At 39.3% G+C, this 13,281-nt stretch overlaps 1 protein-coding gene across 1 annotated transcript in view; it reads left to right on the forward strand.

Moving 5' to 3' along the window:
• LOC121878112 (protein phosphatase 1K, mitochondrial-like) overlaps window positions 1–13,281 on the forward strand; it is a 142,630-nt gene that overhangs the window by 82,631 nt on the left and 46,718 nt on the right. Inside the window, exon 5 of the mRNA XM_042384104.1 lies at window positions 44–193. Within this exon, the coding sequence (XP_042240038.1) occupies window positions 44–193 (150 nt within the window). The remainder of the gene's footprint in view (window positions 1–43; window positions 194–13,281) is intronic.

A 13,281-nucleotide genomic window follows, 5' to 3' on the forward strand; every position in this document is an offset into this window, starting at 1 on the left:
TGAAAACTTCCCTTTCTTTATCAGACTATAACCCATTTTACAGGATCGCATTACTCAGTCAGGGGGACAAGTAAATGTGGACAACATTGGACGACACATGGTAAATGAGACTCTCAGTATGTCTCGCAGCATTGGTGATATCCATCTCAAGCCATATGGAGTAATTGCTCTGCCTGATACCAGAACTCTACGGGTAAGGGGGATTTGGTTTAAAATTTCTTTGATTGTTAATTACAACAAAATCCATTGAAGTGATGCTCCTGACTGTAGTAAATTCTCACTTAATTTCACTTTTGTCATTATGAGGAAAAGGTGTGGCCAGTAAGCTGTGGGACTTTATTGCAAACGAAGTATGGAGACCTTAAGTACCTTTATAAAGGTTACTATTACTAATGCTTGAGGTCAAGGAACCCCTCCTGCACCCTGTTTTAGTCGTAATTACACTTAAGGAGTAGGGAGGGGGGAGTCTAGTCTTTGAATGATGCAACATGTGAGATGAAAGTTGGGATGAGTAACTATGATAAAACTGAGACATAATGACACTAAATAATATAATTTACCACATCCTGACGGAGACACGATGATCCTCCCCATACTGGTCAGATATTATGCGTTAAAGGAATACCATGCTTCCTTACTTAGGCTTTTTTTTAAGCATTTGCCTACAGGTGAAATGTTAACCTACATCTATTGAGGATAAAATCTTTCACCTACAAATTGACAATAACACATTTGCTGTAATCAGACATATCTAGTTGCCTCAACAATTGCAACCCCAGTTGCAATTGGGGTTGCAATTTCAAATTCTGTGGCATTACTAAAAATAGTAAAGTTTCTGGTGCACTCTACGATTAAGAGAGAAAACGGAGGACTCGGGCGTCCTGATGTGAGAGAAAACGGACTCGTATCACAGGGGACCAAATAAAAAAAGCATAGCTACATGTTTTGTGGACTACAGTATTAAGCGTACCCTTTTCATCACTTTGTAATAAACCTAGCCATGCCTATGTGTGTTTATGATATTTACCATAACATTATATATATATTTAGTGGGTCTAAATGGTCGTAAAATAGGAAACTTGGGGTTGGGTCTTGGGTGCCTCAACCAATTAGAATAAATCCCATAGGTTCTGTACTTTCGTTATCGGCGGGGTCCCAATTAGGCGCGATAACCAAGGGATGACTGAACTGTACTTCATATACTTGTGACACTGGCCAGTTGCTTCTGGTGTTATGGTACAGGGGTACCAAGTGACAGCACTAGGATCCCGCTTCCTCTATCAAGGAATAAACAATTAAAATTTAAATTGAAAAAAAAAACATTCAAATAATGAGAACTAGCGAACCGAAATGGACCTAGAGCAGGCACAGTCACGTATGCATCGCGTATTCTTATAGATTGTGCGGCCAGGCGTACGTTATCTAGTGAATTTAGTCAATATTGTACAGTAACAATGGACCTAAGTGCAAACCTGTATTGTACATGTACTAAATGATTATGGTACTAAAATTGTTATGTCTATTGCAAATACTGTATAGCTTGTTTATACAGGTATTCAATTAAATTACTATCTTACAAGAATCCCTCCGATGTAAGTTATATTCACCCAGGTCGTTTGGGTGGCAAATTATGAGAAGAGCTTAGTCACTCTTAAGTAATGATAAATAAACACGCAGGCAGGCCTTCAGCGCCAACTGTCAAATCTTGATCTCAAATAAATAAACAAACAAACGCCAGACATTCTGTCACCTCACCTCCCGCCCTCTTCCCACCACCCTCGTGTTCAAGATAAAAGATTGGTGATTTCTTTATGTTTATTTTATATAATATCTCAGACTAAAGTTAGGATAATATAATTTGCATTGCTGAAATCCTTGCAAGACAGAGATTAATTTAAATATAAGCATCATATATTTTGCTCAAGATATAAAAAATGTAGTACATTAGTGTACAATACTGTAGTACATTTTATAAAAAGTTTTTCAACTGTATTTTTGGGTAGATTTACATAAATTTCTTCATTTATTTTCATCCATTTACATGCACACACCATACTAAAAGAAACGTAAAAGAAATAAATGACCTTAGTGCAAAGCTGGAGTGCATATGTACTAATTTGATTACGGTACTAAAATTTTTATGTTTATACAGTACTCCCTCTTTATCGACGGGGGTTACGTTCTGTAGACGGCCGTCGATAAAGAAACCGTCGATACCGTGATGGTTACGTAATTTTTCTAACTATTATTAGCATATGTTGAATAAATGTACCTTTAAGCATTAATGCGTTTCCTTTACACATAACCTTAAATAATAGTGTATAAATAATAATATAATAAGTGGACAAAAATACTAGCAAACTTACGATTTCATTTATTGAAGTGAACATCGGTCCTTACAGTAAACAATCCTTTGCACGTCGTTTAATTCCACGCACACTGGATTCGTTGAGCCCAAAGTGGCGGCCAACAGCTGCGTAGCTCATACCGCTGTCGAGTTGTTTCAGCACTTCATTCTTCTCATTCAGCGTCAGCACTCGTCTTGCCCTCTTAGGTGTAGATCCAGAGGGAGCAGCAGGTCGTTTGGGAGGCATGGTGATATAAGTTGATGTGATGAACCACCAGCAAAAGTTGAAAATCAAAGACTGTTGCCCACGCGGCTTGGCTGATGTCTGTGTTCAGGGAAGGCTGGCCGCGGGTAGACGCTAGTCACGCCACTAGTGCCGCCTAGCGGCGAAAGTACAAACAAGGCCCGTAGAGTTCAAATAAAGCCAAAATAAAAATCCGTCTAAATAATACGTCGATAATCGAAACCGTCGATAAAAAATCCGTCGATAAAGAGGGAGTACTGTATTCAAATAAATCAGTATCTTACAAGAATCCCAGTTATGTTAATTATATTCTCCTAGGTCATATCACTGGCCTTTTAAAATGAGAGAAGCTTAGTAGGACTGTTCAATAAACACAAAGAGACCTTCAGCTCAAACTTATCACCTCAACCCCCCACCCCCCTAACCCCTCGCTGACTGGCTGGCTCCGTCAGTCCTTCCCTCCCTCCCCCCCAGCCTTTTAGGCTTAAAGTTTTTATCTTATATAATATCTCAGACTAAAATTAGGAGATTATAATTTGCATTGCTGGAATCCTTGCAAGACAGCCAATAATTTGAATATAAATGTCATATATTTTGCTCAAGAGATAAAAATTGTTGTACATTAGTGTACAGTACTGTAGTACATTTTATAAAAAAGTTTTTCAACTGTCTTTTTGGGTAGATTTACATAGATTTCTTCATTTATTTTCATCCATTTACATGCACACACCATACTAAAAGAAACGTAATAGAAATAAATGACGTTAGCGCAAAGCTGGAGTGCACATGTACTAATTTGATTACGGTCCTAAAATTGTTTTGTCAAGTGCAAATTATAGCATGTATATATTCAAATTAATTAGTATGTTACAAGAATCCCAGCTATGTTAATTATATTCACCCAGGTCATTTCACTGGCTTTTTATAAGAGAGAAGGTTAGTCACTTAAGAACTGAGCTTGCTAAACCCCTATGCTCCATCATCAATGCTTCTCTCAGTCAAGCCAGATGCCCAGCTGACTGGAAGACCTCGTATGTATCACCAGTGCCCAAGTCAACCAGCCCACACCTTAAATCAGCTACGACCTATTGCAATCACCCCAATACCCAGCCTAATCTGTGAAAGTTTTGTGTTCGACTGGGCTTATGCTGATATTGCAGGAGTCGTAGACCCTCAGCAATTTGGCAACATGAAAACTTCCTCCACCACTCACTGTCTTGTCAGCTTTCTCGATTACATATACCGCCATCTCGAGAAACGAAAAACGTCTGTAGCTGTCGCCTTCATTGATTTCACTAAAGCATTCGACCTAGTCGACCACAATATAATCATCAACAAAGCTATTGACCTCGGGCTTCGGAGAAGTCTTATACCATGGCTTACAGACTTCCTCAGTGACCGACGCCAAGCTGTACGCTTCCGAGGGGCTGTCTCCACCTTTCAGTCACTCGCCTGTGGCGTCCCCCAAGGCACCAAGATGGGACCACTCTGCTTCCTTATGCTCATCAATGATGCCCTAAGAGAAACCCCTGCTCGCTGGAAATATGTCGACGACTCCACCATTGGGATCAGCGTCAACAATTCTGCTCCCAACTATACCGCCCTTCAGGATTTATTGAAGTCTCCAAAACTGGGCCACCAACAACCATGTCACCATCAACCATACCAAGACCATGGTTATGCACATCAACCTCTCCTCCGACATTGTCCCACCTCCTTCCATTACTCTAGGTCCGAACACACTCCAGGTTGTAGATTCCACGAAGCTCCTCGGCGTCACCATAGACAACAAACTAAATTGGAAACCACACGTCAGTGAAGTTGTCAAATCCTCCAGTTTCCGTCTCCACCTCCTCCGCCGACTCAAGTCCCTCGGAGTTCCTGCACCGAGCTCCTCAGTGTTTACACAACATTCATACTTCCCAAGCTCACCTATGCCTCCCCCACCTGGTCTTCCTCCCTAAATGCCACACAACGTAAACACCTAGAAAAAGTGCAAAAGAGGGCATGCAAGATTATTCTCTCCCCTTCCTACTCTACATATCAAGAAGCGCTCAACACACTGACCCTTTCGACTTTCACTGACCATCACCACGACCTCATCTGCAAATTTGGTAAGAAGCTTCTACGCCATCCTCGACACCGGCTCCTACTACCACCTGAGATCCCTAGTCCGAGAATTGCTGTTCGACACCACAACCGCATCCAGCCCATACATGCACGAACTGATCACTATAAGAACAGCCCAGTCCCAACCATTGTAAAAATTATCAATAACTTGTAATAAACCAGTGTATTCACTCCCAGTAAACACTACTCCTTGCACTGTCACTATGTTGAAATGAACTGTAGTTTGAGCTTTTCCCCATCTAGTTATTATATGTCTTATTTGTGTCACTTATGTTACTTGTATATTATTTGTAATTCGAAACCCATTCCCCAAATATGTAACTGTATATTTTCAGCCTTCTGACTGCCAAGCTCTTTCAATAAACCGTTAATTATTATTATTATTATTATTATTATAAATATACACGCGTTAGACCTGGGCCTGTGCCAACTGTCAAACGTACTACCTCCCCTCCCCCCACGCCCCCTCGCACCCTCTCTCTCCCCCATCTGCCCGGCGTTGCTGGAATCCTTGTAAAACAGTGAATAATTTTAATATAAACGTCATGTATTTTGCACGAGATAAAAATTAATCACCTGTATCACAATACAGTAGTGATTTAAGAGTAAAAGTGTATATGTTCGTATATAGTATTCCACATACACGTAAGTATAAATACAAAGTTTATGTGATGATCGGACAACGTCCATTTCGGTTAACGTCACGTTTCCAAGAACGTATCTAGGACGTTAACCGGCGCATGACTGTGTGTATACAGTATTACCCCGCTTTACGCGGTTTCACTTAACGCAATTTCTCATATACGCAGTGCCTCGCCAGAACCGAACTTTCACTTAACGCGGTTCATCTACTCATATACGCGGTGAAATATAATTTTTTTTTTTTTTATTTAGCTCATAAAATTCATACAAATTACCCGGCCAAAATATAATTTACATTGCTGGAATTCTTACAATATGATGATCATTTTGAATATAAACATCATAGATTTTGCATTAGACATATAAATTTTAGATATAATGTTTACTCTGAGTAAATATGTTATCTTTTGTGCAAAATATATGACATTTATATTCAAAATATTCCTGGTCTTACAAGGAATCCAGCAATGTCAATTATATTATCCTAGATTTAGTTTGAGGTATTATTTATTAAAATCTAGTGGTTTTCCCCCCAAAATTTCTCAGAGAGGGAAGAGCCAGCAGAGTAGGGTGAGAAGAGGGGGAGGGAGTTGAGTCCATTATTTGAATGGACATTAACTTGGCGACTGTATTTCTCTATTTCTCTTAAGTATTAATTGTGTGCTTGTACCATCATAAAATTAAGATGTTATTTTTACTAGAACATAGGTACAGTGACCCCTCGTTTAACGAACGCCTCGGTTAACTAACTGCCTTTCATAAGGATCTTCAATTCGGTTAACGAATTTCTTACGAACCGACCTTAACATGTTTTCGCTTGCACTGGCCGGGCAACCAGCTTTAGTATCAGTCCGCCAATACATTAATCGGTTCTAGGGCTTAAATTCCTAACTATTTTAGTAAATATCAAGAAGTTTATACTATTCAATAATTTTAAAAGTTTAATATTAAATTTTTTAGTCATTTTAACAATTAATGAACATAATTGAAGGTAAAGTGACTAGTTTAATGCGCGGCATCCAGCCTCTTAACACAGCAAACAGGCGTTAGTGTCTCTGTTTTCACTGGAGGTAACATCTTGCTTGAGACTCTCTTCAACTAAACGCTTTTTTTCTGTGTTTCCAAGCAAATTATTGGTCATTTTGAAATATATTTTACATATTGACAATATATAATGCAGTACAGTGTTGATTTAAAGAAAATAATCTTGAAATACACCAAGAGAACTAAAATTTTATGGGTGAAATGGTGCCATGGGGTGACTTCTCTTCCACCCCAATGCCTTCTCTTCTTCCTTCTCCTCCACCCCCATTGTAATTCCCATCATCATCATCATCATCATCATCCAGGAGCCTTCTACATACACACCTCAAAGTAAGTGAAATTTTCTACCATTTTTGTTGAATTTAGGAAATTTTCGGTGAGCTGGAACCAATTACCCAAAAACCCATTGAAACAATGGTTTCGGTTAACGAACTTTTCGGTTAACGAACGACCTTCTGGAACGGATTGAGTTCGCTAACCGAGGGGTCACTGTATTGTGTCGGAAAAAGTAGAGTTTGGGGGTCGGGCCAGTCTCTATTGGAATTAATCCCATATGTTCTGTTGTTCCATTTACGCGGATTTCACTTAACGCGGTACCCTGTGGGTTCAATTGACTGCGTAAATCGGGGTACTACTGTATATATATACAGTGGGGTATGCTATAACGAACGTAATTGGTTCCAGAATCTCGTTCGTTATAGCATTCGTTCGTTATAGGATTAATCCGTTCCAGGCCCCCAAATACAACCGCTTAACACTGAAAAAATTCTGTGGAAAATGTAAAAAATACGGTACTTTATCTTACCTTTGTGTTATTCAGCATGCAGGTACCCCTAAACACTGGCACATCGCTATCACTTCCACTGGGAGTCTTGGCTTTAAGGTCCTCAAACAATTGTTTAGCCTTCTCACAAATTATAGCTTCACTAATGTTACCACCTGCCATTTCTTTCTCCTTTATCCACACTAAGAGTAAATTTTCCATCTCTTCAATCACATTACACCTTGCTTTGCTAAGTCTAAAGATTCCCTTAGCCACTTGCACTGTTTTTAACTCCTCTTTATTCTTCAAAATCGTACATATAGTCGATTTAGCCATCCCATATTCATCACTAAGTTTCGCAATGCTTCTTCCATTCTCACGTTTCTTTATAATTTCTTTCTTAGTTTCAAGGGTTATTAGCTTTCTCACTCGCTTTGGACGACTCATTGTTACAATTGTATACTTGTATAACAAAATAGTTATACAAATAACGCGAATTTCCACATCAAAAGACGAAATTTCAACAATAACAGTGGTGCACTGGCTACACAATGAGACAAAGATGGCGCCTGACGCTCTTGTTGTGGGTCGCGGTACAACAATATTCATGCGCCAGGCGAAATAGTCCCGTATTCATCCGCGTTCGTTATAGCATTCCGTTGTTATAGGTACGTATATATATATATATATATATATATATATATATATATATATATATATATATATATATATATATATATATATATATATATATATATATATATATATATATATATATATATTGTATTTATATATATTTTAATATTTTTTTTGTCCCAATTATACACGTGCACGTAATGAATGCCACGATGTATGTGGCCATCCCTCTTCTCATGTTCGTTCACGAAACTTTTCGGGCTTCCGCCCTGGGTTTTCTAATTACTCATCAGCATGCAGGCCAGAGTTAAGTTTTTCTCTTCATATCTCTATTTTATTCATGTCCTCAGTAGCGGGTTCAGTCTTTCCAGGCGAACTTTAGCTAGGCTGCTTGTCTTAGTGATCCTTCCGGACGCTGACCTTCCGGTCTTACCAGCAATCTAGAGCAGCGATTTTCAACCAATGTGCCACGGCACATTAGTGTGCCGCGAAGCATCCGTAGGTGTGCCGCGTGAGTTTAAATAGAGATCCGTTTGTGGTAAGTGCGTGCGAGTCAGCAGGATTAACTGTTGCCGAAGAGGATGAGCTGACGGAAATCAGAAACGACAGAGGACTGAAACTGAAGCACCTATCAACAGATATGACTTCATTCTGGTTGTCCCTTCGAGAGGAATACCCCGTCATTACAAAGAAGGCAATTGAAGCACTTCTTCCTTTCTCCACATCGTATCTGTGTGAAGCTGGCTTCTCTGCTATGAACTCAATGAAAAGCAAGAACAGGTTGCGGCTTCATACGCTGGAGGAGGACTTGAGGGCATGCCTGTCAACCATTTGACCTCGGACAAGGAACATCATGAGACAACACCAAGCACAGGTTTCCCACTGATATTTTTATGTAAGCAAAGGCCTTTTAATTTTGCTCATGTTTGTATTTGAATACAATCTATATCTGAAAGTTTCATATTATTTTTTAATGAATGGCATCTTTTTCAATGACAAAACTTTCAAATTATTTTGAAAACCATGATTAACATTATACTTTTGGCAATAAAATTAATAAATTATTAGTTTTTTAAATTATGAACACTTTCTTATCATTCATTTTCTTTTAAATGATCAAATCTATCCTGAAATACTCATGGTGTGCCTTGACCATTTTAGTGCCTGGCTCACTGTGCCGTGAGATGAAAAAGGTTGAAAATCACTGATCTAGTGTTATGTTGGGATGGACCTTGTATCCTCAGTATGGGTTAAATGAGAAACATTCAGGGTGAAATTCTCAGCCCAATACATCTTGCTAGAGTAACGGTGAACGATGTTAGCCAATGGAGCGCTATGGTAGCAGCTCAGCACTGTCAACCCTTCCGGGTGACTTGATGCTCACTGAGGCATCATCGCTCAAACAACAAATAGAGAACTTAGTGATCCCTCAAAATATAAGTGCTCTAAAATGAAGTTAGCTTGATTAAAAAAGTTATTTGAGCTGAGGGACATTTGAGACAAGAGAAGGGAGAGGTGTATGATATAGTGAGTTAGTTGTTTATGATTGTCACACTGGTGACTCGTATAACAATAAGAGATATTAAATTAAATAATTTACTGAAATATCACAGTTATGAGTCATATTGATTATGTTTGGGAGAAAATGTAATCTCCCTTGTATTATTATGATGATACAATGTGACTAATGGTGTTCCTCCTAGTTTAGATGAGTGATGTGCAACAGGAGGATGAAAGACAGTTGTCTGGACTGCTAGATGACAGAGGAGACCATGGAACTGTCCCTGGGGAACTAGTGAAGAGCTCAGCTCATACACTACACACAAGGAAGTCTCTGTCAGTAGAGGATATGAATTCAGTAGTAGTAGTAGTTCACCTATGACCCAAGAGGACCATACTACATGTAATTATCAAGGATGTAGGGCCACTTGGATTACCAATTTAGATCCTCATTTGGCTTGCATAATTCATAGCAGCTGTGTCTCAGACAACCTGTTTTCACCATTAGTTTGTGCAGTTTGTTATGATCAATTTTTTTAAATTAATCAAGCTGCATGAGATAAGAAGGAATTTTTGAAGATCCAAATTAAAAATAGATGGAATAAGGCCTCAAAGAGTAAATTTCTAAATGTAAAACACTGGAAAGATCCCAAGTCGGCAGAAAGTTTAGAATTATGGGTGATAGGGAAGAGACCTATTCCCCAGTTAGACTAACCTGCTTCTGCTAAGAAGAGTAAGTTATTGGACATCCAAAATAATGAGGCAGTAGGAAGGTTGCAAGAACCTCTACCTACTGATTTCAATGGATTCCAGGATCAGAATGAAGAAGTTGGCTCTAATCATAGTGTTCAGTCACTGGAGCAGGGAGAACCTATTGAGACTGACTTCATCCTGTCCCCATTTTAGCAACCTCTTCCACCTGGGGCAAAAGTGTTGGTTACTATGAGTGGAAGCAGGCTGCTGTCGACTCCCACTCAGATCATGGAGAACATTGAGTGTAAGGATGATCCCAACAGGCCTTGGGTAACATTGGTAAGATCTAAGTCTTCTTTGTTTTCAATTGCATCTGAGTCTGTGGATTCCTTATTCAAGGTATTTTATGAAAATGTTTCTAAATTTCCTGATTTCTCAGCACTTACAAAGAGGCAGGAAGGCCAAGCAACTGTGGGTCATCATTCATTGTTTTTGGAAGGTGATACTACAATTTCTTGGCCTAATATTTGCCCAAAAATTATCTCTGAAATAGATGAAGTCTGGGCTAACATTCATTCCCTCAGATAGGAATGCTCATATGGTTAGTTTTTTGAAGTTCCAATGCAATGACAAAAAGACTTCCCTATACGAAGTTTCCTAGTACTTGTCGGCTCCAAAATATACTGAGATAAGTTAAGAAATTTAGGAAGTTGGCAGCGGATATTTGGTCTGCAATCTTGATGTGTCAGTTATTGACTAAGTTTGTGCTGGACTATGAGGATAGTTCAGAAGTAGACAGATGTTTTGCTGCTGCTGTACAAGGATTCCATATTCCCTGTACAATTCATTTATGGAAATGTTGTTGAAAGCCCTAAAACTAAAAGCCCAGCTAAGGAAGCAAGCCACTAATAATGCTTCAAGTGGTAGTGCTTATTTACTGCTACATTCTTCCTCTCATTCTCCTGCTTTGTTTGAGGAACAAATATTAGTTAAGTATAGATCAGCTGTTGAACAAGCTATTCATATTACTGTTCCCAGGAGTTCTAAGACCTTTCAGAAATTTAAAAAGAGGAAGGTCTAACAGGGGAACAGGACCAGCTGCTAGGTTCAGTTATCAACCTAGAGGAAACTTTAGAGGAGGAAACAATTCAAGATGTAGTAGGGATGGCCATTTGTTCAGAAGTGGAAGGAGACCTTATTCCACCACATCAGCAACCACTCCCTCCCAATGAAGCCAGACAGCTGGGTCGTGGGGGTTGTAAAAACAGGTGGACTTCTTCCATTTGGGCTTACAAGACAATAAAAGTGAGCCTCACACTGACTTGGTTGAGGCGCCCTCCGCTAGTGTTACCAAAAAGGGGTCAGAAACCAACCCCCTTACTCACAGAATTTGTAATTCAACAGTTAAACAGAGGTGTGATAGAACTGTTGCAGTGCAGAGAAGTGTTTCATGTCTCGCCTGTTTCCAGTCCCCAAGAAAGGCAGCGACAAATGCTTGGATCTCAAACGTGGATCTCGAAGATGCCTATTATCACGTGCCTGTTGCTCACAAGTACAGAAAGTTTCTAATGTTTGCAGTGGGGGATTTAAGTTATCAATTCACAGTGATGCCATTCAGCCTTACAATTGCGCCAAAAGTGTTTACAAAACTGACAAACATTGCCTGAGATATCTTGCGAAGGAGGGCATAAGAACTTTTGCTTATCTAGACGATTGGCTGAAAGTGGGAAACTCTTTTGAAGACTGTCAAAGGGTGACCCAACGTACACTAGTACTATTTCAAAACCTAGGATTAAAGATAAACCAGGTTAAATCAAATCTGCTACCATGTCAGAAATTGGATTGGTTAGGTCTCCATTGGGACACCAATCAGCAGTCAGTCAGTCTACTAGAAGCAAAGGTAACAGATATGATAAACCAAGTAGAAGTCTTTTGTGTAAAGCAAGAGGTTTCTTGCCACGATTGGGAAAACTGTTGGGTCTGTTGAATATTGCCACCATAGTAGTTCCTTTGGACACGTTAAGGAAAAAGCAACTATCTCATCTGGGGTCGAAGTTGCTTCACAGAAACAGAAATATTGCTTCTTCTCTCCCTATTCAGATCAAGAATCATCTGTCATGGTGAACAAATTTGGACAATATAATCGGTTCATCTCCCTAGGTTCCCCCTCAAACAGACTTGGTCGTTTGCATGGACGTGTCTGAGATAGGATGGGGTTACCATTCCTCAAAAGGAGAGTTCCATCAAGGGAAGTGGAGCAACTTTCTTTGGGACAAACACATAAACATAAAAGAATTAGCAATAGTCCTATTCTTTTTGTTGATAAACCCAAATTTAAAAAACATGACGATTCTGTTTGCCATGGACAACAGAGCGGTAGTGTTTTGTCTCAATCATCAAGGCTCAGTCAGATCTTGGCCCCTTCTCTCACTGTCAAAATTTTTTCAAAGTTTGTGTAACACAAACACTACCTCAAAGCAACTCACATACTGGGCATTCAAAGCAATTGGGCAGATGCGTTGTCCCGTCTCAGGCCAGTATCGACAGAAACAGAATGGTCCCTAAAGATATCGAAGTTCAACAGTCTAGTGAGTAGGTTTGGGAATCCACAAATAGATCTCTTTGCCTCACAAACAATCACAAGATGCCAACTTATGCTTCTCTGGAACGATCGAATGTTTTAGAAAATGCTCTTTTCATAGATTGGAACCGTTGGAATTACACCATATTGGATCCTACAACCGTGGAGTCTGGATCTGTCCGCATCCACTGCAATTGCATCAAGGATTTCTAGACTAGGTACTGCACCCTCAGTTCAAGATATCCTTGGCACTTCACACTTGGAGTTTCTCATAAAATGATTAAATAGATTGAAGGGTAATTCCAATATACAGTGGTCCCTCGGTTAACGAATGGTTCGATTAACGAAATTTTGGTTAATGAATTAGCTCCCATAAGGATTTTCAGTTCGATTAACGAACAAAACTTCGATTAACGAAATCCTTACAACAAACAAGTTTTGTTGTGCGCATCAGCTGATCGGCTAGTCCGCCAATACAGTAATTGGTTCTATGCTTACATTCGTTTCCAGTGGAGTAAATATCATGAAAGTTGGTCTCTTGAGTATTTCTGCATTTTTTTTTTATTAAAATTATTGGTCATTCTGAAATTTAGTTAACATATTGATAATATAGACAGTACAGGGAGCAGGTTTTGTGTTCCCATCAACTGATTAAATCACCCAACAATGCTTCTCAGTTTAACTTTGTTTATAGTGGAGTG

This window comes from Homarus americanus, unplaced genomic scaffold (genome assembly GCF_018991925.1).
Source record: "Homarus americanus isolate GMGI-L3 unplaced genomic scaffold, GMGI_Hamer_2.0 scaffold45562, whole genome shotgun sequence".
In the NCBI taxonomy this organism is placed as follows: Eukaryota; Metazoa; Arthropoda; class Malacostraca; order Decapoda; family Nephropidae; genus Homarus; species Homarus americanus.